Source organism: Medicago truncatula, chromosome 2 (genome assembly GCF_003473485.1).
Source record: "Medicago truncatula cultivar Jemalong A17 chromosome 2, MtrunA17r5.0-ANR, whole genome shotgun sequence".
Taxonomy (NCBI): Eukaryota; Viridiplantae; Streptophyta; class Magnoliopsida; order Fabales; family Fabaceae; genus Medicago; species Medicago truncatula.
Window position 1 is genome coordinate 9,075,254 of NC_053043.1, and position 27,734 is coordinate 9,102,987.

Sequence of the window (27,734 nt, forward strand, 5' to 3'; positions counted from 1 at the left end):
CTAAGGTAATCCATAAAACAGTGAAGGATATTGGAATCCTTGCACCTTTGATTATGTGGAATATTTGGTGTACAAGAAACAAACTAGTTTTTGACAATATTCATCTAGTTATACACTCGATTGTCGCGACAATATTTTCCCAACTTCATCTTGCACACAAAGCTTTTGGTACTCATTAGTGACTCTTATTCCCACTCCAAGGATGGTGAGTTGGCAGCATGGGGACGAGGACACCTTAATTCTCAATGATGATGGAAGTGCTTTGAACAATTCAGGAAAGGCGAACTATGGTGGGTTAATACGTAAGCACGATGGAAGTTTCCTTCGTGGTTTATTTGGTAGCGTGGGGATCTCAAATATTTTACATGCTGAGATTCAAACGTTGATTGGTATAAAGTTATGTTGGGAGACAGGTTATAGAAAGCTTATGTGTTTCTTCGACTCTATTCATGTGGTAGAGTTGGTGATGAAGGACATCTCGAGGTTTCATCATTATGCAAATCTCTTGGAACTCATCCAGAATTATCTTGATAAGGATTGGTTTATTTCTATTCAGCATATCCTTTGGGATGGAAACTCTTGAGTCGATATCCTTGTTAAGTTGGGAGCTAAAAGTTCAGGCTATCTTGTTACATTTAGTGAGCCTCTTCCGTGTTTATCACATGCTTCACTAGGTGATGCTTTAGGCGTGTCCTTTTCAAGGGTTAGTTTTTCTTTCCGTTTTTTCCTTTCTTTTTTCTTTTTCTTATGTAGCCAAAAAAAGAACACGAAACAAAACACGGATTCATGATATTTAAGAAGAAGAAATAGTAGTCACGGGGGTTTGGATTGCAACCCTTTTATATTAGAGAAACAATAATTTTTTAGACATTCGAAAAAATTGAATATACACTTTTTTTTACTAATTTTCAAGAAAATATTCCTATTTTAATTTTTTAACAAGTGTTTTGAAGATAATCTTTACCATTTCTCACTATTTAATTTTACGTGTTCAATGTTCTTTCAAGTTTTAATCGTATTACTTCATTGCACTTCACAATATTTCCAACTTTGGTTCTTTTTCCCCTTTTCTTTTTACTGTTGCGACATGAGTTATTTTGATTAACAAAATATCAAGACGGTTATCAAAAAAAAAAAAATATATATATATATATATAGTCTATAAAACTCTATATATTTTTTAATGTACTTATTACTCTTTTCTACATGGATACACAAAAATAATAATTTATTAATAGTGACACACATGCAAATATATTATTTTAATAATTTTTCTTAATATTTGTAAATTTTCTTAGAGATTCTTATAATAAAGTCCATAAAAATACTAAGAAAAACTTTAAAACCTATAAAGGTATTTGACTGAAACAGGTTCCACATAGACTTATAACTTTTTTATAAATTTTTAATAATAGTATCTAATTGGTACCCAACCACTTTAATAGAGATCCTCTAACAAAATGTTCAAATGACTTCCACTAATAATTCTTTATCATTTATATTTCAACAAAAGCAACTCAATAATGATTATTTTCTTAAAATTGGCGTAGGGTCCACTTAAAAATAGAGGTTTTAAGTGAGACTGGATTTTAAGATACCTAAAAAAAATCCCAATAAATTAGGTGTGGGATCTTAAATTGCAAAGAACTGTTTAGATGGTCTAAATACAAACTCAGAAAATAAAAACCACGTATATACATTTAAGATAAGATTCGGATCTGTGCAAAAATTATGTAACATTTTTTCTGTATAACTAACTAACAACAAACAATATTCTACCGCAGCTCACCAACTATCAACAACAACCACCCAGTGGGCTAAGCAAACTCTTTAAAGTATCTATCTACCAAACAACCAGTAAGTACTACTGCATTATAGTATTGTACACCAGCAACTTGCTACTACATTCCACCTATATATATACCTCTTAACACTGACACTAGGCTTAAATGTTAAACTACACATGCACATTTATTAATTGGTGGAACCTAGTATTAATGATTAGAATATCCCTTGTGATTAAAGTTTTTACCTTAGATGTGAACAAGCTCCTAATCTAACACTATTTGTTGGCCCTATGTGTTTACATTCTTTGTTCAAAACGAATGAAAGGAGAGAAGTTGAGTGAATAAAAATTGATTACCGAAATATGTACTCGCCTACCGTTAAAGGACCGGCAACCAACGTCGTTAACAGAGATGGCAACGTCAGAGTCGTATTTGAGACATACGAAGAAGAAGACTGACCTAGACTTCAAAAAATAAGTCTTAAATTAGAACCATAAAATAAAAAATAGAGGTCTATTCAGAATGTTGAAATTACCGGATAAAAATGAATTAGAAAAACCTTATACAGACTTTGATGTTTAGTTTTCTCATAAGGATTTGTCGGATGTTGATGCAAATGATCTTTTTCATAAATGAAAATGCTGCAAATCTCTTTATCAAATGTGTTGATGTCGGCATATGAAATTCTTGAGTTTGTCAAAATCATAAATTGTTATCCAAATATTTCAATTGTTTATTGGATTCTCTTAACTATGTTGGTGTCTATTGCATCTGCATAAAAAAGATTTTTGAAATTAACTTATTGAAAAACTAACTGAATTCGTCAATGTCACAAGAAAGATTGAAAGACACGATCAGTACGGACAATCATAATTCATAGAACAGAAGCATACGATAGGCAAATAATGAATGCATAGACATAACATGATACCTAACTGACTCTAGTGCTTGTCGTTTATTTTTCGTTATCAACTTTTACCAAAGCTACCATCACTTCACTCTCACTATGTATGTCCACCTCAAATTCAAGGAAGCTGCATCAACCCAAACAAAATGTAAAGTAATAAGATTAAGGAACGAAAATGAGAGGAAAAGATTAGGGAAAGAAAATAGAATGAAAAGGAATAAAATGATAAAGTTTAACTTCTCTTACTTTTCCATTTTGAATCAGTTTCTCTAACTTTATTTGATTGGATAGAAAATTTTCTAATTACTTTCTTTAATTATATAGAAGAGGAAATCATATGGTATATTCTGTGAAATGAAAAAAAATTATGCAATCACATATACTAACTTGTCAGGGAGCTAGATTAAGAAATTTGAGTATTTTGCCTGATAAAGACATGTTGAACTCATGAACATTATTGGCCTTTTAAGACCAAGCAAGGGGTTGAGAAAGTAAAATTATAATTGAACTACGTCAAAGATGTCTGCTTCGGGTTACAAACATAAAATATAGAAATAGTTATTTTTACGATCATCATATTATTAATATTATTCCATAAAAAAAAATATATTATTATTATTGGTGAAAAGACGGGCACTCACGTGCTCATTTTTCTGCTTTTTTATTGTGTTAAAACATGTAGATTATCAACGATATTTTATAGAAATTTTGCATTTAAATTACAAACGATATTTTATATAATTTTTTGAAAGAAAATAGATTAAAATTATAAGTATAAATATATTGTATATGTGACTTTCAAATGTAACAAACTCAACAAACCATATTTATATTTTTCAATGACAGCAATAATATAACAAAGATAAAAAAAAAAATTATTATCTTTTTTAATAACGCCAACAAGATAATATTATTATATAAAAATTTGTTTAAGAGAAAAAATGGAATAACAAAAAAGTCAGCCCAAAATCTTCCCAAAACCCCATATTTTCTTTATATATAGCATAGATTACTACTACTCATGCTGCTACTATTAGCAAAATGACAAACATTAACGTGTCCATCTATCTGATTTTCGACTGTGACTAATCGTATATAGAAAATTATATAAATATCAACATCTTTTTAATAAATATAAATATTACTCATCGGTCCTTATTATAAAAAACAAAATCAAAAAATATTAAAATTAATACAATCATTAATTAATGTAGTTTTTTTAATATTTTTACAAATATACCATAGTAACAAATTATAAAACATAAAATACACCAACTAACCACTAAAAGAGGGATAGAAAATTCTTTTAAACAATAATTATACTTAAAAGTTGTGACATTTTCTTATAATATGACAAAATTTAATGTTTACTTAAAAATTAGTGGAACGAAGAACATTTACATGACAAAATATAAATCAACTCTTACCAACTAAACCAAACTCCATTTGTATGAGGTATCATATTTTTCTATGGACATAACCAGGCCCGGTCCTGAGGGGGTGCAAACAGCTCAACAGAGCTGGGCCTCCCTCAGTCATGGGCCTCAATTTTTTTTTAATACCCATTAGTATTACTGCCCTCCAATTTTTTTTAATACCCCCAGCTATTTTATGTCCCCTTGTTTTAGTCTTTTAGGCTTATTAGAATTAGGTCCTCTTGCTTTTTGTGTTAGGTGGGGGTTCCTCATGTATACGGTAGTCATTTTCACCTTTGGGTGTACCGCATATATACGGCACCTTATATTTATCTTTTAAAAAAATATAAATAGAACATTGTTCTTTTAAAAACAATACGTTTTGATTTTATCACTGGCCTCTTTTAATTCCCAGAGCTGAGCCAACGAATTCTTTGGGACGGCCCTGGACATAACATATAAACATGATAGGAAATTTTGTTTAAAAGAAGAAAAAAAAAATTAATGGGAAAAATAGAGACTACATACTCAGTCAGTCAAAGAGAGACAACATAGAGTTTTTTCCCCTCTCAACAACCACTGAAACACGCTGCAAAATCTTGACTTCTGTCTTAGTCCCACAATGAGTTCATATTGTCAATTTAACCTTTACTACAAAGCAAGAACCACGAAGGTATGCATCACACTTTTTTTTTAATATGCATCACACAACGATTATGTACACACACAGACAGCATTTTAAAACGAGGATAGCATCAAGAAAAAATTAGTTCTCTCAACTTGTGACTAAATGATTGTACCAAAAAGATTTTGGTTTGAGGTTTGATTCATTCAGCCGATCAATTTAACTGACGTGAGGCTGATATTGTATTCCAACTTCTTTTGTGCAATTCATAAATCTTTTTTAGGATAAGATGTAGACCGTATTTTTCTTACGTGCTCAACAAGTAAACTATTTTCTTTTGCAGGAACATGTGAACTATTATTATTTAATACTTTGTCATGAGAAATTTTTAGCACGTTTTTTGCAAGAATAAGTGAACTATTTATTTATTTATTTATTTTATTTTTTGGTCTAGAGTGAACTATTTATTTATTCCTCTCCAAAAAAAAAGGTGAGCTATTATTAAATACTTTTTCATGCGAAATTTTATACCACTCATTTTAGACACGTTAATAAATACAACTCAATTTTATTGTAATTTACCTTCAGCTGTAAGTTTTTTATGCCTTTTTGTTATGTTTTATTTTCTTAGGTTTGTTTTTCATTTACTTCATATAACGTGTTTCAGAATATTTTGAAAACACATGGTTGACGGAGATCGTTTCTTCCTTAACATAAGTTGACGGAGAAAAACGTTGATAAACACTGGTCAACTCATTGACTAATTAATTTTCAGTCATATTGATATTTTACTTATTGACAAGCACAATGAAATTTTAAATTTTCATAGCCATACATTATTTACTGCTCCCTCCATCCCAAATTGTATAATGTTTTGGGCATTTCACACATATTAAGAAATGTAATTAATATTGCGTGGGAAAGAGATATTATGAGTTGTTTTACAAAATTATCCTTAATAAATGATATGAGAAAGATAAATGAAAGAATTGAAAAAAGAAAGAGTAATAAATAGTTAAAGATATAATAGGAAAAGTAACATTAATGTTTCATTGGTATTCTAAAGTGACATACAATTTGGGACAAATATTTTTTCTAAATTGACATACAATTTGGGACGGAGAGAGTAAATACTACTCAATAATGACAAAACGCGTTGAACCCGAGGCCAATTTGTTTAAGGAAAATGTTAACAAGTGTCCTAAGAGCATTGTTTAATCATATAAAAGTAACAACTTTTACATTGAAAATTGTACGGTTATGACTTTAACAAGTGTTTGACTTGTATTTTCAAAACATAATTTCTTTTTGTGGCCTTTAAACAAAGCTTTCGGGGCACTTGTTAACAAGACCATTTCTTTAATACTCCCTCCGGTCCTATTTATAAGAGAATTTTGGGTCAACAAAAGTTGATGTATCTAGTTAAAAATTCAGTCCAAATACATTCACTTTTTTTGACCTAAATTTCTCTTATAAATATGACCGGAGATAGTATGTTTTAGTTTTTCCATCATGTGCAAATTTGCACATGTTAAAAACCAATGAAAAGCAGCAACCAACCAAAGTGAGTTATCTTCGTAGAGAGCAGCATAAACCATCACCATCAACCAATCAAAAAGAGAACCATCCAAACAATAGAATCAGTAGAGAAAAGGAGTCATACATAAGAATTAATAGAGGAGTAACCAAAAAATCATCAAAAGTAGTAGAACTGCAATCAAAAGACATGAATAATATTCTCATTAATTAACGAATGAGTGTGAATTACAAGTTACAACTTATATAGTCTCTAAGAGAATTCTCCCGTTTGCCGCCTCTAGAGAGAACATACATACATGAATGATGAATATCAATATCATGCATGTCAAAAAGATCACAGTATATATAAAATGATATTGAGGTGTGTTATTTGAACAATTAATTGAATGATAATTTTTGTGATAACCACTAATTTATAAAGAAAAGTAGATAGTGACACGGAAACCAAAACAATAGAGAATGAAAGTAAAAAAATAATGTGAATATGAGAGATAAAGTTGTTACATAGATTATCACAAAATGGTTGTCAAAATATCATTTCTCATATAAAATTGTTGTGATTTGATCAAAAAATAAAAAATGTTGTGAATCTTGTGATTATTGGATGGGTGACTTGGGTGTGCGTTATGCATAAAGTTTTATAAAAACGACTAATCCTTTCACAAGAACCGAACAAAAGCCGAAAGCAAAATAATGGAAAGAAATTATGCTAAAATTCATAGTAAGTGATTATAAAAGGGAAAAATGTAGTAAAAGCGGTGGAAGTGATGTTGAAATTTGAAAGAGTATCATAGAAAGAATAAATAAAAATGGGTACACCTCGAAGTCCAAGGAAAAAGAGATTTTGGAGTCAAGTGTCAAATTGAATAGTGGAGTTTATTTGTTCTGCCTCCTTCGCTTAAATCGAAGCCCTTACTTTTGCCGACCTTGTTCTTTGCAACACCTACCCTACTATTATCTCTTTGTCATCTTGTGTTTTTTCAAGGGTCTTGTTAACCAGCCCTCATAGCAATGATTAAAGATTTAAAAATAAAAATAATTAATAAATTTTATGTAGAAAAGATTACTTTTTAAACCTTCAATGTCTTTAAGACAGAACTTCCATTTTAGATTTTTTAACTAGTGTCCTCAGAGCAACGGTTAGCATTTTTTAAAAAAAGAAATGACAAATAATCCTAACTAAATTAAAAGATGGAAAATGTTAACTAATGCTCGGATTAAGAACCTTAAATAATAACTTTTTATAAAAATTTGTGTAATTAATGCATTGAAAATTGAAAAATTTAACATTTTAAAAGAATAATTACTTAATTTAACATGCTTAAACAATCATATCATTTATCAACATTAACTTCATAAGCACCTTCAAGAGGGGTTCCTAGTGAATTTAACTTCATCTGGTGACTCGATCTATAAACTCATTAGGGTGATGAATATTGTGGTAATATAACTCAGTTAGATGTGCAATGTCACCAATCAAGCTTACGATTTGAATGTTGTGAGATTTTTAAAGAATTTATATCATTCCAAAGCGAATGAACAACAACTTCTAAGGGATATTACCAATATTATCATTAGCTCTCATCACTCAAATTCAAAGCTTCCAGGATTAGAAACTAGTTGCAGAGCCAATTTGTGCATATATATGCTTGGTTAAGAATTCACATATTCCTTCTTCAAAAAAAAAAAAAAAAATCACATATTCCTAAAACCGAACCCTCCCTCTTCTTTAGGTAAACAATTTTGTGCGAAGCTATTAAATTATATTTTTCTCTAATTAGTAGTGGAACCCCAAATAAAATTCCTGCAAATCTGTTCAATCTCCTCACAAATGGATGCATGAGAGGGAATATTTCCTTTCCTCAAAAAAGAAAGATTGCCTTAAGATTTCTCGACGAGCAAAAAAGAGAGCGAATTCGCTACCAACAAGATAGTTTCTTACTCGTTTTATCTATCAGAAAAGAAAAGGTATTCTAAGTAATTTTATCTCTAAGTTTCTTGGTAATGCATTGATGGATCATCAGGGCCCCAAGATAAGTTCCAAGATCAATAGTTGATCGATCCCTAAGGTATCGCAAACGATTTGGTTATTCTCTGATCTCAAGTTGATGATGCCAACGCTACCTCTTGATAAATTGAGAGTAATTTACCCTTAATGACAAGCATGATTCGATTTTGTAACGAATGAGATGGAGATCATATGTTGAATGATGGAGATGAAGAAGTTTGTTGTTCTTCATATGAAAATGGTAACTGATCGTAAGAAAAAATTATATTGACGAGACCAACATTATCTCTTGATGAATTGAGGGTAATTTACCTCTAATGACTAGTAGGATTCGATTATGAAACAAAGAAGATGTAAATCAAATGTTAAATGAAAGAGATGAAAATGCTTGATATTTTTAAGATGAAAATGGCAACTGACTATAGAAAAAACGAAGAAATTCTTTTTTTTTTTTTTGTTCGGTTCAAACACCGAACTTTGTATATATTATGCACTATCTCTTTCCACTGACCTACGTTTACAAGAAATTACCCCAATTCAACAAGGAGCAACCTAGAAAAATCATTTTATCCAACGCTTTATTCCTTTGTATCTACATCAAGGTCATTATATTTTTCTACTCTGTTTTAACTTAAGTTATTTATAGTTTTTTTTTACCAAAGATGTTACTATTTATATAATTTGAAACAACCATTTCAGCCATTATTATGAATGAGGTGTGCTCTCTCTCTCTGTTTTTTTTTTTTTACAAAATGAGGTGTGCTCTCTATCCTTTTTTTTGAGCAAATGTGCTCTCTATCCTAAACAATTTCTAATTATGTGAGTCATAAATACCTTCATTTATTGCGTGTAGTCTTTTTGGACTACAATGTTTTTTTCCATGTAGTAGAAGCCATACAATTTTCACCTCATTTCAGAATAAAATTTGAAACCTTACTGCTTGCATGACAATTGTTAGTTATGAATTTGAATATGATCTCCTATCCGGTCAATCCTCATTTAGTCCAGTCAAAAGTACAAGGATAACTTCGTCGTATATGACTCAAAAGATTTTGTTCATATACACGTCAAATTATATATATATTTTTGGCTAAAGTGCATTTTTCGCCTCCTATGTTTTAAAATGTTGCGATTTTGATCCCCTATTAAAAAAAATGGCAATTTTGGCCCCCTTCATCTCAAAATTGCTGAGAAGACGCCCCGTGTCCCAAAAAAGGGCCATAATCGCAACTTTTTGTAAAGATAAGAGGTCAAAAAGCATATTTCCCTTATGTTAGGAGGTCAAAAGAGCATATTTCCCTAAACATAGGGAGTCACTTTTGCCATTTTTTTTAATAGGGGGTCAAAATCGCAACATTTTAAAACTTAGAGGGCGAAAAGTGAAGTTTAGCCTATATTTTTTGTCAAAAAATTAAAATTATTTTAACATGTGTGGAAAATGTCAAAGAATTTATAATAGAAAACGAGCAAATAGTCTCAGATAAACATAATTCAGTTTATAGAAACATCAGATAATATATATTGAATTGGAGTTCGAATTTGCAGATTCTTTGATTTTATGCTTTTTTTTGTTTGAAAAAAATGTTAAAGGTGAACTTTATAAAAAAATTGAGCAAGTATTTTGCGTTGAATAACAATCTCAATATTTTTTATTAATGAGAAATTATTACATAATATATTCAAATATGAAGCAGAACTTTTTAAATATTCAGTGTCAAGTAAATCTTTAATTATTCACTTAGGTTTTTTTTTTTTTTTTTTAGATAAACGAAATGGCAAAGTCATCCTAAACTCCACACACAAGTGGAGGTATCGAGGTTCGGACTCCGGTTATAACATTCAGCTTAACAATTTTAACATTTTATCAGTTGATGTAGGACTTGTGGATCACCTAGGTTTATTTATAAATTATAGGAGATGAGATCTAATAAAGGTGATCATCCAAATTTATCAAAAGAGTTCGGATATATGCAAAGTTTATTAATAATTTGAAAAATGATATTTGTACAATTATTTTTGACAACTTTTGTGACAATTTTTTCTTTCATATTTGCATTATGTTTCTACCTTTTTTTTTATTATTGTTTTGACTTTCATATAAATATCTATTTTTCTTTATAAATTTATGATTTTTTTTCATAAGTTATCACAGGAATAATTGTTCAAATAATACAACTCTAATATTTTATCTATCTATCTATAAAGAAAATACATAGTTTTGTCACTTTGTGATGATTTTTTTCGCTTTCAATTATACCATCGAATAAATTTGTCTGTAAAAATATTATATTGTGGATGTCATTCAAAAAGATAAAATTTATATTATATATTTGTAAAAAAAAAAAAATTTATATAATATTTGTTATATTACTATTGTTAATTTGTTACCATATGTAGATAATAATAGTGAATTTGGCTATATAGGCTCTGTATGGTAAAAATAGCGGATGACTGATAAGCTAGCTGATAACTTATAGCTGATGGCTGATAGCTGATAGCTTATAGCTGATGGCTTATAGCTGATGAATGATATGTGATAAGCTACTTGAAGTGTTTGATAAAATTAGCAGTTCAATTAGCTGATGGATGTAAAATTACATAAAAGGACATTTTTAATTCATAATAAAGTTTATATAAATTAATGTTTAAAGTATTTAAAAATTAAAAATTGTTAATTTAATATTATTATTAAATTAATTTTTAATTCCAAAATGTTAATTTATATTTATTTTCATTTGACTAAAAAAATTAGATATAAAGTCTAAAAAAGTTTAAACGTAACAATAAATAAAATATAGTTTGTACAAAAATATATATAGTGAAGGTAAACGCAACGTTCTTATTTTTTTTTTTGTTGGAGAAAATTATTATCCTTGTTCTTATTCTCTACAATTTTGATATATCACACAAAAATAACGTGTCATTTCGCAAAAAAAAAAGGTGACATTAAATATTGAAATAGTCACACAAAAAAAAAAACGTAACAATTGTAACGAAAAAAAACTTAAACGTGCAGTAAAAAAAATATCTTTTCTATTGTGAGAAAAAAAGATCTTTCCCTCATGAAAAAATAGCATTCATATTTAAAACGTGTATTTTACTTTATAATATAATAAATGATTAAGGGTAAAAAAATGGAATTTAGTTAGAATAATAAGAGTAAAACTGAAATTAAAAGTGAGAAGCTGTAAGCTATAAGCTCAAACGCTACTTGAAATAGCTTCTGAAGAATAGTTTATAAGCTCGTGAAATAAACTATTAGTTCATGGTGAATAAGTGTTACCAAATAGAATGTTTTTTTGTCAAACGAACTTATAAACTAATAAAACTGTCTTATCAAACAGTATCATAGTAAACTCTTTGTATACAGTTGTTTAAAAATATGTTAAAAAAAACTCAAATGTTAAGTAGCATAGTAAACTCTTTGTATACAGTTGTTTAAAAATATGTTAAAAAAACTCAAATGTTGAGTTTAATGAAGATAAGTTGATGCAGTCGTTCAAGAATTAGGTTAGATAAACCCATGTACTGTTGGTTCTGACGCTTATGAAGATATAACATCATGTATTTAGTTTATTTTAGCTAATACTCTCTCCGTCCCAAATTGTATGTCGCTTTGAAAAAAAATATTATCTTAAATTATATGTCGCTTTACAATATCAATGAAATATTAATGTTATTTTTTCTATTTTATCCTTAACTATTAATTACTCTCTCTTCTTTCAATTAATTTATTTATCTTTTCCATACCATTTATTAGGGATAATTCTGTAAAACAACTCATAATTTTTCTTCCCCACGCAATATTAATTAACTTTCTTAATACATGTGAAATGGCCAAAACGTCTTACAATTTAGGACGGAGAAATGGATTGAGTTGCTTTCTTCAAAAAAGAAAATAAATGTTATTGTTTGTTATTTCTAAGCATTAGCGCGATAAATAAAGCAAAAGAACGGGCACAGAATATCCATATGGACGTTTTAGTCCTTCATTTTAAAAATACTCCCTTGGTCCTTGGATACATTTTCCGTCCTCTATTTTACGATTTTAGCCCTTCATTTTAAAATATGGATTTTGGTAAACCATTTTCAGTGTTTCAATTATGGTCCCATTCACACTTTTGGCCCCAAAAAATGCGAGTTTTGACCCCAAAAGTGATGAATTTGTGAAATTATTGACACTACTTCACCAATTTTAAAAGCCGAAATTCACCAGAACCAACGTTGTAACAGTAAGTTAAATGCAGACAAAAACAATTTTGAAATAAAAGACTAAAATCATGTTTTAGGAAAAATGGAGAATTAAAGCTGCATTTAAGCCAAACGAAAATTAAGAGCTGATATGCAGAATGCTTAGGCGGTACTGTTCAAATTTAAAATTTATTTACTTTCAAATTAATTTAATTTAATTTAATTCAACGCACATTTAAAAAAGTCAATATATGCGAGCAATACATATTTTAAATTTTGCCCATCACATTCTTGTGCAATTTACTTGTATATTTATTATTAAATAAATCCTCGACCGAAAGAGATAAATGAAGACCACTAAAACTATTTATAAAAAATAAAAAAGACCACAAAATCTACCTGGTGGCAAGTGTATGAAGTAGTCAAATTCAAACATCTAGTTTAAGCAATGAATTAAGGAATTGACAATTTTTGACCTAAAACAATGAACATTATTACTGCATATTGAATACTTACAATGAACAAGGATTCAACCAATATTTACAATAAGGAAATAAAATGTTTTTTTCCCAGTTTTCTACAATTGAAAATGAGTTCTGTACCCAAAATTAAGAGTCAATTTTTCCATAATTTCTAGAAAAAGTAAATAAAAAGTTCAAAATAATTTACAATGCCTTGGAATTAGAATTAGAATTAGAATGAGATATATCCATTGAAGCAAAAAACATAAACCAGAACATTTGTCTGATGTTTAACAACAAAATCTAACTCATTCATCACAAAACCAAATAAACATTTTTTTCTTTTTAAACATAACATGGTGATGATTAATGTACAAAAAGATTTTAACAAAAAATTAAAAGAAAAAAAGAAAATAAAAAAGGGTAGACTAAACAAACCTACCTTAATTTCTTCTTCTTCTTGTTCTTCATTATATGAAATTTTCTTCATTATTTTTCTCTTCCAAATTCATTTCACTATCCCCAAACACCCCAAATCCTTTCTCCAATGAAACTCACAAATTTTCTCACTGACCCTTTTTCTTCATCAGCAACAACAACAACAACCTTTTCACTATTTTCACTTCCACCACTATTGTTACTACTATTACTACTTTCACCAACAGATTCTAACTCAGTAGTTGACTCGTTCAACACAGACCGATTCAACTCACCAGAATTCTTATTCTTATTCTTATTTTCAAACCCTTTCTTGTTCCTCTTCTCTTTCTTTCCTTTCCCTTTCTTTCCACCTTTACCACTCTGAACCAACCACTCCTCAAAAGCATCGATGATCTCATGTATGAGTTGACGATTCGGTGACTCGTCCCATCTGACCCAGTAACTTGTATAACATCTGAAACAGCTGCAGTTGAACAGAGTTGCATGATCGCCTGTCTTGACCGTGCTCCGTCGTGGGTTTCCGGAGAAATTGCTGAAAGTTGGTGGGGCTGTTGTGGATGAACAATAGATGAGATAAGCTAAGACTTCTCTGTCTTCAGGTGATAGCGCCGCCGCTAGGGTAAGGATGGTTGCCGGAAGGAAGGAAAGTTGGTCGGTTATCACCGGTGGTGATGGATGAACCGTCGCTTTATGGTAGAGCTTCTTCATGGTTGAACAAAAAGATGAAAAAGATAGAGAGAGAAAGTGTTTGATACTTTTTTTCTGAACAACACCGAACAGAGAGAGAGTGTGTTTGATTTTTGAGGTTTGAAGGGTTAATGATGTTTTTTTTTTTGTTTTTTTTTTAATGTTATTGGAGTTGTTGATTTTTGACGTAGATTTTGGGCTAGGGAAATGATAGGGTGTGATGAGGGATATGGTGATATGATGTATCAGTGTTTGTTGTGTACTTTGTGTAAAAAACTTGATTGATATTGGAGAGGGGGTCTTAGGGTAGGACCCACGTTTATGATAAGTCCTTGTCGTCTCTTCTGGGTCTGTCTTTGAATCCTCTTTATTTATACCGATTTAAATTATCTTTACTGTGTCCCTCTTATGTGTCAGAAAAAAGAGACATCCCATTGCCGATTGCTTTTTGGGTGGAATGGAAGCAGCAGTTTGGATCCCCTGCTTGGAAGTAATCTAAAAATCAAACCCTGCATTATTACTCCTATAAAAGTAGCTCATCTAAATTATCATCCGAAAAAATCAAATTTAAAACTTTGGTGTGAAGCACGGTTTAAGGTCTTGTTCCAATAATATCGGCCTGATCCATTTGTGTCTAATGGTTACATTATGTGACGATGGATCGACGATTATGAGTTATTGACAATGGTTACATATGAGGCCTTGTCGATGATGTTTCATGATCAAAGTGAGTTGGGATTCTTGAATGAGGGGTGTGTGTAGAGAGAGAGAGGTGGTGTGTCGACGTTTATACTCGTTGTGTCCCGGTCAAGTAGACTTGTCTCGGATAATCGTTGCCTTGTTTTTCTAACATTGTGATAGTGCTCTATTGACCGAGTAAACACCCGTGTGCCTCGTTCTTATGGGCAATCGTATATTCAGATTATGGATTGTCTTATTTGGTGATGGGTTTAATATGCTTTTGGAAGTAGTAACCGAGTAATTGCCCTAAGTATGACGGTCTATAGCTCCCCATGCATGAGGTTTGCAAAGACAAAGTGTTTAAGACAACATGTTTGATTTAAGAATTTACAATAGTCGACAACCCACAAACACGACAATAACTATTCAGAGAGCGAAAGATTTATCTTATAACATGTTTCCTAGTGCTAACCGCAAATTCCAAAAGACGAGATACTTTGGTTTATGGGAGTTGTATTGTGCTCCTTCCTCACTCCATTGCACCAAGTTTTAAGTCAAATGTTGTGTTTTAGCATTGTTTAAAAAAGTGTCAAATTAAACGTTGTTTTTTCAGTGATGATGTTTTGTTCTTTGTAACATACCGTGTACACACTGCCAGGGCCGGACCTAGGCATAGGCCGGGGGTGCGACGGCCTACTGCCCTTGCCGGTAGGGGCCCTAAAAAAAATTACGATTGGGGGTGTATATAGAAATATTTAGTTTTTGGAAGTGTGTATAGTAATGTTTACTGAAAGGCCCAAACATGTTGAAAGGCTGTGCTGAAGTCTGTTAATGTTATGGCCCTTTTGTCTCAATTTGCTATATATACACCCTTTTATACAAAGATTTCTATATACACCCTCCCTATAAATTTTTTGGTTTTTCTTAATATTGTGCCAAAATATTATTATCGAATAAATTTATGATATTTTTTTGGTCTCTTTGTTTCTAATAATGTGCCTCACTAAAATTAAATATATTGGTCATATTTATTATCCAAGAAATTGAGATAATTTTATACAAAACAAATTATATTTTAATTGAATATAAGTTTACTAGAGAAATTAATCTTAATATTGTCTTTCAAAGGTTCCAAAAAATTAAATTATATCATTATGGTAAATCATGTGAGACGCATTTAGGATCATGTGACCCAGTCATTTTTATTTCTTTCGTTTTTCTTTTTTGGTGTAAATAGCAGGGAAAAAACAAAAAGAAGACATGATAAAATCACTACAATGAGCTAAAAAAATTTTGGAACATTTTGGAATTTCCAAAGTGTTAAAACACATTATGTAAGCTGAAATATTCATTAACATATTTCACAAAAAGGAATTAACACATATACTACTCACAAATAATTGATGCTTAATTTAGATGTCAGTTTCACAAATAATTGATCACAAACCTAAAGTTACAGGGAATTACTTGAAAAGCTCCAAACTATAGTGAAGAAGTTATGCAGGCCATTGTTTATTTCATTTTGATTCTGCAGGGACAAAGAGAAATTCATTAGTGATAACAGATAAAAAAAATCAACATCAACATTATATACATATAAAAAAGCAACAAAATAAAATCCCATTATAAGCATTCTTCACTCTTTCAAAATATCAGAAAGATTCTTCAAATTCTTCCCTAGGATTCCAGCAGCCCCACTGTCAAAACATCATTAAACAATTGAATAAGTGAACACAAAGGTTTAATGAATTGTGTATCTAGCAACGAATATGTATAAAAAGGTTGAATGGATAGAACCAATGGAAGAAGCACCTGATTGACAGAAAAGACCAAATAAAATACCCCAGCAGCTGAGAACAAACCTTCTCTGACGGTGTATCAGGTTGTTCTATGATTAGACCAATTTTTTAAATGGCCCGATTCTACACTAATCCCTTCCAATAACAAAATCTCTGCAACTACGAAACAAATCCTACAACATAAAAAGTGTTAAATTCTATGTAGCATCTACATTTTTGAAAGTATCTAATATCTGACACGGCCAACACGACATCAAGTCATCAACGGTGAGAAAAATAAGAGTAATGATACATAGACACCCTTAGGTGGCAATACACCCTTTGACACCCACACAAAAATCTGACACGTAGTCATGTGGACCCCGCACAAGCACACTTTCTCTTTTCTCTCCTCTTCTCTCTTCCTAATGCATGGGGTGTACAAGAGTGTATGGGAATAAAGGGTATTTATATATCATTACTCGAAAAATAATTACGAATTGACATAAGATAAACCAGTACCATCTATTTTAACATAGTAACAATAACAATATCTCAAACTAAAACATAATCAACATAAACAAATCAACAACTAAATCTCCTGTTGTGACTTTTGAAGAGACGGGAATTAAGCACACAAAAACCATAGTCACAGAATAGATTGGTGCTTATTTTGAATAACAAACAATATTTCTAACAATCTATCCATCAAATTCCACAATTTGACTAAATGTCTCGGTCACAACTAAAAAGAACTAAAATAAGGGAGGTAAAGATAAAAAGGAACCACATAATTGCAAGCAAAACAGAATAAAAGTATCAAAAAGAAAAGAAAACTATAAGCAGCAATATTGTAGAATAATTTGTGGAATATTTACAGCATTAGAAAGAAAAACGAAAGTACCTGGTTGGAAGCAAAGTTGAAATCAAATCAAAATTGAATATCCAAAACCGTGAATTAATTTCAAAACCACAAAGTCCATGATATATTGTGACTTCCGTTTAAATCAAAAGTTACAGGTACTTCAGTTCAAATCAAAATCGAAAAAAAGAAAAGAAAAGAAAAGAAAATACAAATTAGTAAGAACAATAAAAATCAAAGAAAAGTAAACGGTTCAATTTCTCCAATTTAAGAGCAAATGATCTACTACCATTAGAGAAACATATTTAGCATTACCTCAACCCGCCACTGAGTTCAGCGACACAGATGAAAAGGTGGGGGGACAGGTTTTCGATGAGAAAATGGTGAGTTGCTCGTTGCTGAGAAATTATTGTAGAAGCAAATGAAAGAAGATCAGTAGAAAGAGAGAGACTACAGAGTGGTGAGTGGTGAGTGATGAGGGAAGAAGGGAGCCGTAATATTGAAATCTGAGGAATTTTAATGCATTCTAACATCTGATATCATGGAACCGTCCAATTATTCAGTAAAGAATGCACTAAATGTTGCATGAAAATAGGAAGAGACACGACAATAGCTAGACTAATTGCTAATTTCGAAATACATAAAATAAGTAGTGAATGAGGGAGAAATTGAATTTTAAAGAGCATATCTGGGTCAAATTTTGCTTTGGAAAATATCATTGTTATTAATAACATATATTGGTAAATGCTAGTAGGTTTGTTTCAATAAAATAATTTGAAATTCAAATTCCCAAACACTTTAGAGCCAAATTTTTGTAGGGTTATCTCACTTAGCATTTAATGCTGCAATTTTAGAGTCAAATTTTTAGGGTTAAGTTGTTGCAACCTAATAAGATTAAGGAGTAAGGGATAAGATTAAGGAGTAAGGGATGATGTAAATTTAGAGTCAAAATATTAGGATTGAGTTGTTGTAAACCTAATAAAGGATTAATTGAAGGAAAAAAATTAGGTTAAGTTGATGCAGATTTAACAAAATTAATTAATAAATAAGGAATGATTACTCTGAAAATTTATAATTTGGAACCAAGGAATATATAAAAAGATAAATAAATGCTTACAAAAAAGGGAGGGAGAAACGAAATGAAAAACTCGTAAACCCTAGACTCTAGAGCCTTCCTACCAAAGCTGCATTTGGTTGTACAAATCAAAGAAAGGAAAAACTCTAAACCCTCCTTCCTTCCAATGGCGGCTGATGTTCTTCCGCCGGAAATACTTGCCGAAATCTTCTCCCGCTTACCGGTTCAATCACTTCTCCGATTCCGATCAACTTCAAAATCACTTAAATCCTTAATCGATTCTCACAACTTCACTAACCTTTACCTCAAAAATAATCCCCTCAATCGATTTATAATCCTTCGACACAAATCCGATCTCTACCAACTCCAAGTCGATGATGATGATTTCTCTAAATCAATGATACCGCTCAACCATCCTTTAAGCACTAACATTATGCTTTCCCTTTTCTCTCTAAAAGGCAACCGCACCTTTCCTCTTATTGGTTCATGTAACGGCCTCCTCGCCCTTTCCGACGGAGAAATTGTTTTCAAGCACCCTCATGGCGTTCTCGAAACCACAATCTGGAACCCTAACACCCGCAAAGATCGGACCATCCCTTTTATCCCTCTTCCTATCCCTAACATTGAGGACTCTGACAACCCCAATCGCGGCGGTATATGCGTTCACGGCTTCGGTTTTGATCCATTCACCGCCGATTACAAACTCCTCAGAATCACTTGGTTATTTGCTCGACAAAACATTTTTTATGATTCACATGTCAGTCTCTTTAGCTTGAAAACAAACTCGTGGAAAACAATTCCCAGTATGCCGTACGCTCTTCAATATGTTCAAGCCATGGGGGTTTTTGTTCAGAATTCTCTTCACTGGGTTATGGCCAAGAAACTTGATGGGTCATATCCTTGGTTAATTGTCGCATTTAACCTCACACTTGAAATTTTCAATGAGGTTCCTCTTCCCGTTGAATTAGAAGGTGAAGAGGTTAACAGTAATAGTAATGGGAGTTTTAAAATTCGTGTTGCTGTTTTGGGTGGGTGTCTTTGCATGTCTGTGAATTATGAAGCTACTAAAATTGATGTTTGGGTGATGAAAGACTATGGATCTAGAGATAGTTGGTGTAAACTTTTTACTTTGGTTAAATCGTGTTTCAATTCACCTTTGGACTTTTTGAGGCCGTTATGTTATTCTAGTGATGGAGGTAAGGTTCTGTTGGAAGCAAATCCTAACTTGGATAAAACTCTTAGGAAGCTGTTTTGGTATGATCTCAAGAGTGAACAAGTTAGTTATGTTGAAGGAATTCCTAATTTTGATGAAGCTATGTTTTATGTTGGAAGTCTCGTATCACCTTTCTTCCCTGTTGATACTTGTAAGAAGGAGAATCGTACAAGCAAGACCAAGAGAAGGTACTTATTGATTATATGAGTTTTTTTTTGAGTTTTTGCTATGTATAAGTTGATGTCAGTTCAATGGCCATCATATAATATATGTAGTTAAACTCTATGCTAAAGGTTAAATTGAATTCTTGTTATAGGACAAGGATTTGATTCTCTAATTACTTTGAATCTACCTTTGTTTATGTATATGTGACAATGTGTGTATGCTGGATTTCAAAAGAAACAAAAAATTAATAACATTGTATGCTATGTTTTAGTTTAGGAGTTGACCTTGTGACTAGATAAAGAATTTACTTAAAGAACGAATTTTGGTATGAATTGCTTTTGTTTCATTCATTGTTTGAGATTTTCACTCCTAAATAATTATTTTGGCCAACTTATTTCTGAATGTGGAGACTATTCCACCCTGCTGTGGTATGTAAAGTGTAGTAAATTGTTATTTGGAAATTAGCCTACCATGAAATTACTCCAAATTTATGCATAGTTTCATTCAAAAGCATGGGTTTTTATCAACTATTCTTTTGTGATATAATATTGTTGAACTTACTTTGATGAGATTCATTTTTTTTCTCACAGGGACGACTTCTTGTCCCGAGGATTTAAACTGAAATTGTAAGGGATGGATGGAAGGAAGGACCTATGATGTGCAGCTGAAACAAGATGCTCAAGTTGTTTTTGGTAATGAAGGTCTGTGGCAAAGGTTGAATTGATAATGAATGGGGCTGCACCCATTTTTATCTCTCATTTTGAGTTGTAAGTCTGAGATCACACTTATCCTTGTGTAAAAATCTCACATTAAGGTGTGAAGAATTTGATGATGAATCCTCTCTCCCTCTGGCCTATCTAAAAGGATCATTTGCTTTTATATTTTACTTCTAGTACTGTTGCGAATATATGGAAAGCACAATGAGGTTGGTTATTGTATAAAAAGTGTCTTTTATTTCCATTAACATGCGTATGAAAGCACAATGAGGTTGGTTATTATATGAAAAGTATTGCTCCTTTTGTGCGCGTTTGTTTGTGACGTTGTGTCTCTCTTCATTGTGTGTGTAAGTCTCTGTTTGTCCTTAAAGTATTATCATTCCTTAATTGTTTTGCTGTGCAAATTGCGTACTTTTTTTTTGTTGCAAATTGAATTGATTTTCTATGCAAGTTGAATTGATTTGTTTTGTTGGCTACTTTGATGCTACTCTATGAAACGTATTTAGTTTTTTTTTTTTCGTTATGTTGTATGAAGTTTAATCGTTATGCTATAAATATCATCTTTACCTTGTCAAAAAAAAAAAAAATATCATCTTTACTGCAATGCTGTTGTATGAAATTGATTTCTTCTGCTGTATGTAAGAATTGGATTGTGGCCTGCTAGGTGAATGTTTTACTGTATAACAGTTCATTTGGTTCTCATGCAGTATTCAGTAAAATGATGATTTAATTGGCATGCGTATGATAATGTGTACTGTTGTTATAGTCGACACTGTCGATTGCCATTTCTAAATGAATAGGATTGGTCGCTGTAGTTGGATATAGACCGTGGTGGTTGTCAATTGTCAATGTTTTACTTTTTTATATTGCTGGTGGTAGGCTGCATCATATTCAACTTAGGAAGAGATATAAGGGAGGTTATGCCCTAGTACTTGGATATAGACTACAGTGATTGTCAATGTTTTTCTTTTTTTCTATTGCTGGTTAAGCACTATATATTGTGCTTGAAGTTCCAGAAATTACTATAGATAAAATCAAAGTAGTTATACAATGCTTTTGGTGATGTGTTGAATATAAGGGAGGTTAAGCACTAAATATTGTGTTTGAAGTTCCAGAAATTACTATTGACAAATCAAGTAGTTAGACAATGCTTTTGGTGATGTGTTTAATCGATAGCAACAAGAAATTTGCTACTATTATTTTTTTCTTCCTGCTATGTGTATGCTACTGATTTTTTAGTTTTTCTGCTACTTGATTGCAGTGTCTTCAATTCATGTTTGTGCTGAATACTATTGTAATTATTTGTCTGTACTATGTAGTGATAAGGCTAGATAAAATCTTATCAACAATTTGATAGAGTCAGTGTTGTACTCTATAATAATAGTTCTAGGTGGCTAGTGCATTGTGGGGAGTTGGAGGGATGTTAGTCAGTGGCAAATAACTTATCATTTTTAATGTCATCTGAGACTGGGCGTGTTGTAGTTTGTATATGAAGCAGGTGCTAGTGGTTTGTGCATATATGTGATGCAAAGGAACATTACCAAATGGTTTGTGCATATATGTGATGCAAAGGAACATTTTACTCATGGAATTTGTGTTGATGCTGCTATCACAATAAAAAGAACCGGTAGTTCCTTAATTGTGCGATGAAGACCACTTTTTTTAACCATTTGATCAAAATGTCTTCCCATAGATATGTTCAGGTACAAATCGGTATTGAAGAACATATAAAATTCAGTGGAAATAACATCACATGGCAAGTTTGATTGTAGTTCTACAACCTATTGAAAGAATGGTTATAATGATTGACTAGGTAATGATAAAGACAACGAAGAATCAGCTTAGATCCATAATCAAATGAAAGAAAGAAGATTCTGAAATGGAGAGGAATATCGGTTTCCCCGAGTTGGCTAGAAAAACTTGTGAATAAGTGACTGTCTTTTTTTTAAGGGAAGTGACTATATCTCTAGAGACGAATATACTAATGCACAAATATATGCTTCAAGGCAATATGGAAGAAGTGGAATAAGAGAATGAGGTCCAGAGAGTGAATGGATGAATGAAGAGAATGGTTAAATGCCATGATTAATGCTTGAATGAGTGCAAGGATTCACACGTATAAACGTACACAAAGTTCAAGTCAATACCATATATACATCGATTTGTGCGATGTAATACATTGTTGATTTAAAGAATGGATGCAACAGAGAGGAAAACAAACCTTTCAAACACTGCAACGCAAGTGCGGTTTTAAAGTTGTGCTTTGCCATGTTATAAGTAATAAGTAAAGAAGGGGTAGGGCTGTTTAGAGGAATTTTGGGGCATAAGGCTAACATTTTGAAGGGATGTCAATTGTTTTTTTTTTTGGTTGGTGGTCGGGGTTTGAACCCTGAACCTTGCATAAGGTACGCATTGTCCCTACCAACTGAGTTAAGCTCACGAGGATAAATATCAATTGTTTGATAGTAAACTTATCGTTTTTAAGTTGCAAAATCATTTATCAAAATTTTATAATAATCAACAATTCTATCATTTTACTTACTTTTAGACAGAAACTACAATAAAAACTGAGTTTAGGCAACGATGGAAAATGTGATCACAAATAGGGGTATACTTAGTCGGTTTGAGATAGATTTGATCCTCAAAGTGATTTGGCCTTCGAGTTGTATGATCAAAAATCCTTTAGAATTTCATCTCATCCCCCAAGCTACAAGTCTAGGCGGCCGTGGGATGATGTTTACAAACGAGTTTTCACGTCAGGACCAACTAACCACGACGTAAAAATTCCTTTCCAAATTTTTTCTGTATGGGATAGTAATTTTTCTTTTAAAAAACCCTTTCAATTGCGGGTTTCGATACACTGAGTACATCCTCATATTAACATACTTATACTTACTAATTACTCACTTTGCTATCTATTAGCAGCCAATCTTACTTTGACGTCAATGTGTCTTTTGCATAACTCACTTAAATTATTATTATCCACACTAATGTTCGGACAAACACTCCATATCCGTTTGTCCACTATTATTTTTATTGTTATAAGTATATGTGTTTAATGGTGTATAATTGAAAGTGAAAATCCATCCAAAAACCATATATATTTTCTTTATATAGAGAAATAGCATATAAGAAGACTCTTATATAGAGTGAAAATAATTCCTACTATGCCCTACGCTCTTTACTATGTTAACAGCATGGGGGTTTTTGTTGAGAATTCTATTCACTTGATAATGACGAAGAAACTAGATCGGTTACATCCTTCTTTAATTGTTGCATTTAACCTCACACTTGAAATTTTCAATTGAGGTTCCCCTTCCTGCTGAAATAAGAGGTGAAGAGGTTAATAGTAATGAGAGTTTTCAAATGACTGTTGCTGTTTTGGGAGGGTGTCTTTGTATGATTTTGAATTATGAAACTACTAATATTGATGGTTGGGTGATGAAAGAATATGGATCTAGAGATAGTTGGTGTAAACTTTTTACTTTGGTCAAATCTTGTTTCCATTCACATTTGACAGCTTCGAGGCCTCTAGGTTATTCCGGTGATGGAAGTAAGGTTCTGTTGGAAGCAATTGAGGTTTTGTTGGAGGTAGATCATCAGAAGCTCTTTTGGTATGATTTGAAGAGTGAACAAGTTATTTATGTTGAAGGAGTTCCTAATTGGAATGACACTGTGATTTGTGTTGAAAGTCTTGTACCAACTTCCTTCCCTGTTGATAATTGTAGGAAGGAGAATCGAACAACCAAGAGAAGGTACTTCTTATTTATTTTCTAAGTTTTGAGTTCTTGCTTTGTACAAGTTAATATCAGTTCAATGGACCCAATGACCCATCATATGATATATGTAGCTAAACTTTGCTCAAGGTCAAATTGAAGTCTTATCATAGGATAAAGATTCTCTAATTACTTTGAAGTTTCTACCTTTGTTTATGTACATGTATTTGACAATGTGTGTATGCTTGATTCCAAAAGAAACTAAAAAAGACAATGCATGTTACGTGTCAGTTTAAGAGTTGACCTTGATAGTTAAACGATGTCAGGTCATTCTATAGCATAATCATATTCAGACTATGTAAAGGTAGACCTGTAAACCAAGCCTATGATTTATATTCACAAATGATTTTTAAGAAGATCACGCGTAGTTGTATCACATTCACATATCATAATCTAATCTATGGTTATTGTATCGTCGGTCAATTTAAACCAGCAATTGCCTTGTTTAGAGAATTAGAGGCATTAAAATGCATGGATTCAAGTGTTAATGTTCCTACTTTAGTAACTGAAGGAGGGTCGAAAGCTGCTAAAAGTGCAATCTGTAAACGGTGGTGTCGAACCTATTGTTGCTGTTTATCACTCGGTGATTGATCACCTATTCAAAGTAGAAGGACAAGTTGATAAGATTGCACAAATGGTGGAAACATTGCAACGTTACAAACCTAGGCCAGCACAATTCTATTCCGATTAATATGGTTATGGTTATAATGAACAGACTATTTAATGTGGGCTTGTTCCACGAAGCATAAAGACAATGGTTGCAGAACAATTAGTCTCTCTCTCTCTCTCTCTCTCTCTCTCTCTCTCTCTCTCTCTCTCTCTCTCTTAAAATAACAATAGTGCAAAGGAACTTGTTTGTTGAGTGTAGTAAATATGCTTTTTGGTTTGCTAATTGAAGGACTATGCTTTTGCTTATAATGTTTAATGCATTCTTTGATCATGTTTGTATTTGGTTTATTTATTCCCTTTGAACAGACAGCTATTTATGTTTCTTGTTTTTTGCTCTTTGATTATGCATGTGATAGTCTTGACTTGTGACATTTTCTTTGGGGCATCAGAACCAGTAGATATACTCTTCAACTGCAGCCATGATTTAAAAATACAGGGCTGATTATCTGCTACATTGGTTTATGATATAATTTACAACTATATATTGACACTGATGCCTTAACAGACACCATATCTTATAAGTTTGTCTATGTTTTTATATCATTCTTTTTTGTTTTTTTTTTTTTAAATTATTCATTGATGATATTATATGCATTTCTCCCTTTCTACGGGGACGATGATGTATTGATTCCTCCCTTTCTACGGGGTTGCAGTACTTTCTCATGGTTGATGTGTAGGGCTTTTTCAACAACCTGTTGGAGATCCAGTATAGGAAAAGTAGTATTTCTTTAAATTGAATATGACCCTAAAATGATTAGGGCCACACAACAATTGGAACGTAAATGAATGTGATGCTGGCCATATATGCATCAGCTACTTCCTTGAGAAAGTCTGATTTAGATTTATATATATTAGCACCTTACTATACAAACCCCCAAAAAAAAACCACCTTACTTTGCAAAGAGAGTTGATATGTTATAGACACTAGGGTCACCCAATGATTGGGTCCAAATCACACACGTTACACTCCTACACCTTCTAGAAGGTTATAGAAGCTGAGGGGAGCTTGGTGGCTTGATCCACAATCTTAGTAGTAATGGTTAATTAGTGGTTTGACCCACACTTTTAGGAGAATAATTGATAATAATTAATTAGTGATTAGAGCCACAGTTTAAGGCGATCACGTCTCTTTATAAGAGAGAATGAGAGAGTGTAGAAGGCATTCAGTACCTTTCTTTCAAATAGTTGTTAGGAGATTCAACTCTCTGGTAGGAGCTATGCTCTGGATTAGTAGTCTTTGACTCTGGTTTAGACGTTTAGTCCTTTCAGTTTCTGTTTTCACCATTGTAGAGCTCTTAAGCTCATCATTTTTCATTAAATAAAATACAATTTCATTCTCATGAATTTGTGGGTTCTATCATGATACACCATTTGTTATCAGCAGCAGAACTAAAATGCAGAAGCTCATAAAAAAAATGAGAATGAAGTGGTACAGTTTGGAAATGGACTTCCTAGAGTTTCTAATTGATGCAATTGCAAATCTCAGTCATCCGATGAAAGTTACACTTTAAAGCTGATTAGTTGGAGTTTAAATCGTAGCTATCCAATCTTCATTGGATAGTGGAAATATGACTATTTCATAACTGCAAGATTTCCTTGACAACGGAAAATCCTTGTCCCTTTTGCCATCAGTTCACCTTGCTGATAGATCAACAAGTATAAAAGGGTTAATTGAATGATCTAACCAAAGTAGACCTTGAATGAGTTGATCTGAGCCGAACTTGGTTCGTCCTGGTTCAACTCAACTCAAATCGAGTTCGTCCCTAGTTTTTTCACGAACGACTTAGTTCAATTAAAGCTCACGAACAACTTAGTTTAGCTCGACAACTCGAATCAAACGAATCAAAAGATTTATATTCTGAAATTATTAAGAAGATCATGCGTAGTTGTATCATATATCATAATCTAATCTATGGCTATTGCATCGTTGGTCAATTTAAACAAGTTGTTGCCTTGTTTAGAGAATTGGAAGCATAAAAAAGAATCTGCAGGATTCCTTTCTTTAAAATTAGATTAAAGAAAGAATTTTGGTATGAATTGCTTTTTTTCATTCATTCTTTGAGATCTTCGCTCCTAAATAATTATCTTGACAAGCTTATTTCTGAATGTTGAGCCTATTCTTCCCTGCCGTGGTATGTAAAGAGAAGAAAGTTGTTTAGAAATTGGCCTACCATGAAATTACTCCAAATATGCATAATTCCTTTCAAAAGTATGGCTTTTTATCAACTATTCTTTTGTGAAATTGTTGAACTTACTTCGATGAGATTCATTTTTTTTTTCTTTCTTTCTTTCCACAGGGATGGTTTCTTGTCCAAAGGATTTAAATTGAGATTGTAAGGGATGGAAGGACCTGTGATGTGCCAACTGAAACATGATGCTCAAGTTGCTTCTTGTGATGTAATTAGTCACCTTGGTTTGTGGGAAAGGTTGAATTGATAAAGAATGAAGCTGCACCCATTTTTATGGCTCATTTTGAATTTTGTCTAATATCACATTTATCACTCTGAAGAATTTGATGAATCCTCTCTCCCTCTGGCCTTTCTAAATGGATCTTCTGCTTTTGTCTTTTACTTCTAGACTCTAGTACTGTTGAGAAAATATGAAAGCACAATGAGGTTGGTTATTGTATAAAACGTATCTTTTATTTCCATTATCTTTAAATTCTAAACTCTTACAACATGCTAATGAAAGCACATTGAGGTTGGTTACTGTATGAAAAGTATTGCTCCTTTCTTGCG

At 32.0% G+C, this 27,734-nt stretch overlaps 4 protein-coding genes and 1 long non-coding RNA gene across 6 annotated transcripts; 3 read left to right on the top strand and 2 right to left on the bottom strand.

The window, feature by feature from the left end:
- The first annotated feature begins 202 nt into the window (after window positions 1–202).
- On the top strand, window positions 203–583 carry LOC112419323 (uncharacterized). Its single transcript, XM_024776898.1, has one exon. The coding sequence runs from the start codon at window positions 203–205 to the stop codon at window positions 581–583; it is 381 nt and encodes a 126-aa protein (XP_024632666.1).
- Window positions 584–1,556: 973 nt separating this feature from the next.
- On the bottom strand, window positions 1,557–3,060 carry LOC112419196 (uncharacterized). 2 transcript variants are annotated; one of them, XR_003009345.2, is made up of 4 exons: window positions 2,941–3,060; window positions 2,719–2,821; window positions 2,358–2,558; window positions 1,557–2,246 (listed from the first exon to the last, which is right to left on the bottom strand). It is a non-coding gene; the product is annotated as an uncharacterized lncRNA (long non-coding RNA). The 2 variants fall into 2 exon arrangements; XR_003009344.2 differs by having other exon boundaries at window positions 2,347–2,558.
- Window positions 3,061–13,165: 10,105 nt separating this feature from the next.
- LOC11445020 (uncharacterized) lies at window positions 13,166–14,220 on the bottom strand. Its single transcript, XM_003594139.4, has one exon. It carries the CDS (start codon window positions 14,080–14,082, stop codon window positions 13,450–13,452), a length of 633 nt encoding a protein of 210 aa, XP_003594187.1. The 5' UTR covers window positions 14,083–14,220; the 3' UTR covers window positions 13,166–13,449.
- A 4,285-nt stretch (window positions 14,221–18,505) lies between these two features.
- On the top strand, window positions 18,506–20,841 carry LOC11439357 (F-box protein CPR1). The gene is made up of 2 exons (XM_003594140.4): window positions 18,506–19,858; window positions 20,426–20,841. The coding sequence occupies exons 1-2, from the start codon at window positions 18,624–18,626 to the stop codon at window positions 20,463–20,465; spliced, it is 1,275 nt and encodes a 424-aa protein (XP_003594188.1). The 5' UTR covers window positions 18,506–18,623; the 3' UTR covers window positions 20,466–20,841.
- A 2,814-nt stretch (window positions 20,842–23,655) lies between these two features.
- On the top strand, window positions 23,656–27,734 carry LOC11439359 (F-box protein CPR1). The gene is made up of 2 exons (XM_039830349.1): window positions 23,656–24,306; window positions 27,294–27,734. Exons 1-2 carry the CDS (start codon window positions 23,918–23,920, stop codon window positions 27,331–27,333), a joined length of 429 nt encoding a protein of 142 aa, XP_039686283.1. The 5' UTR covers window positions 23,656–23,917; the 3' UTR covers window positions 27,334–27,734.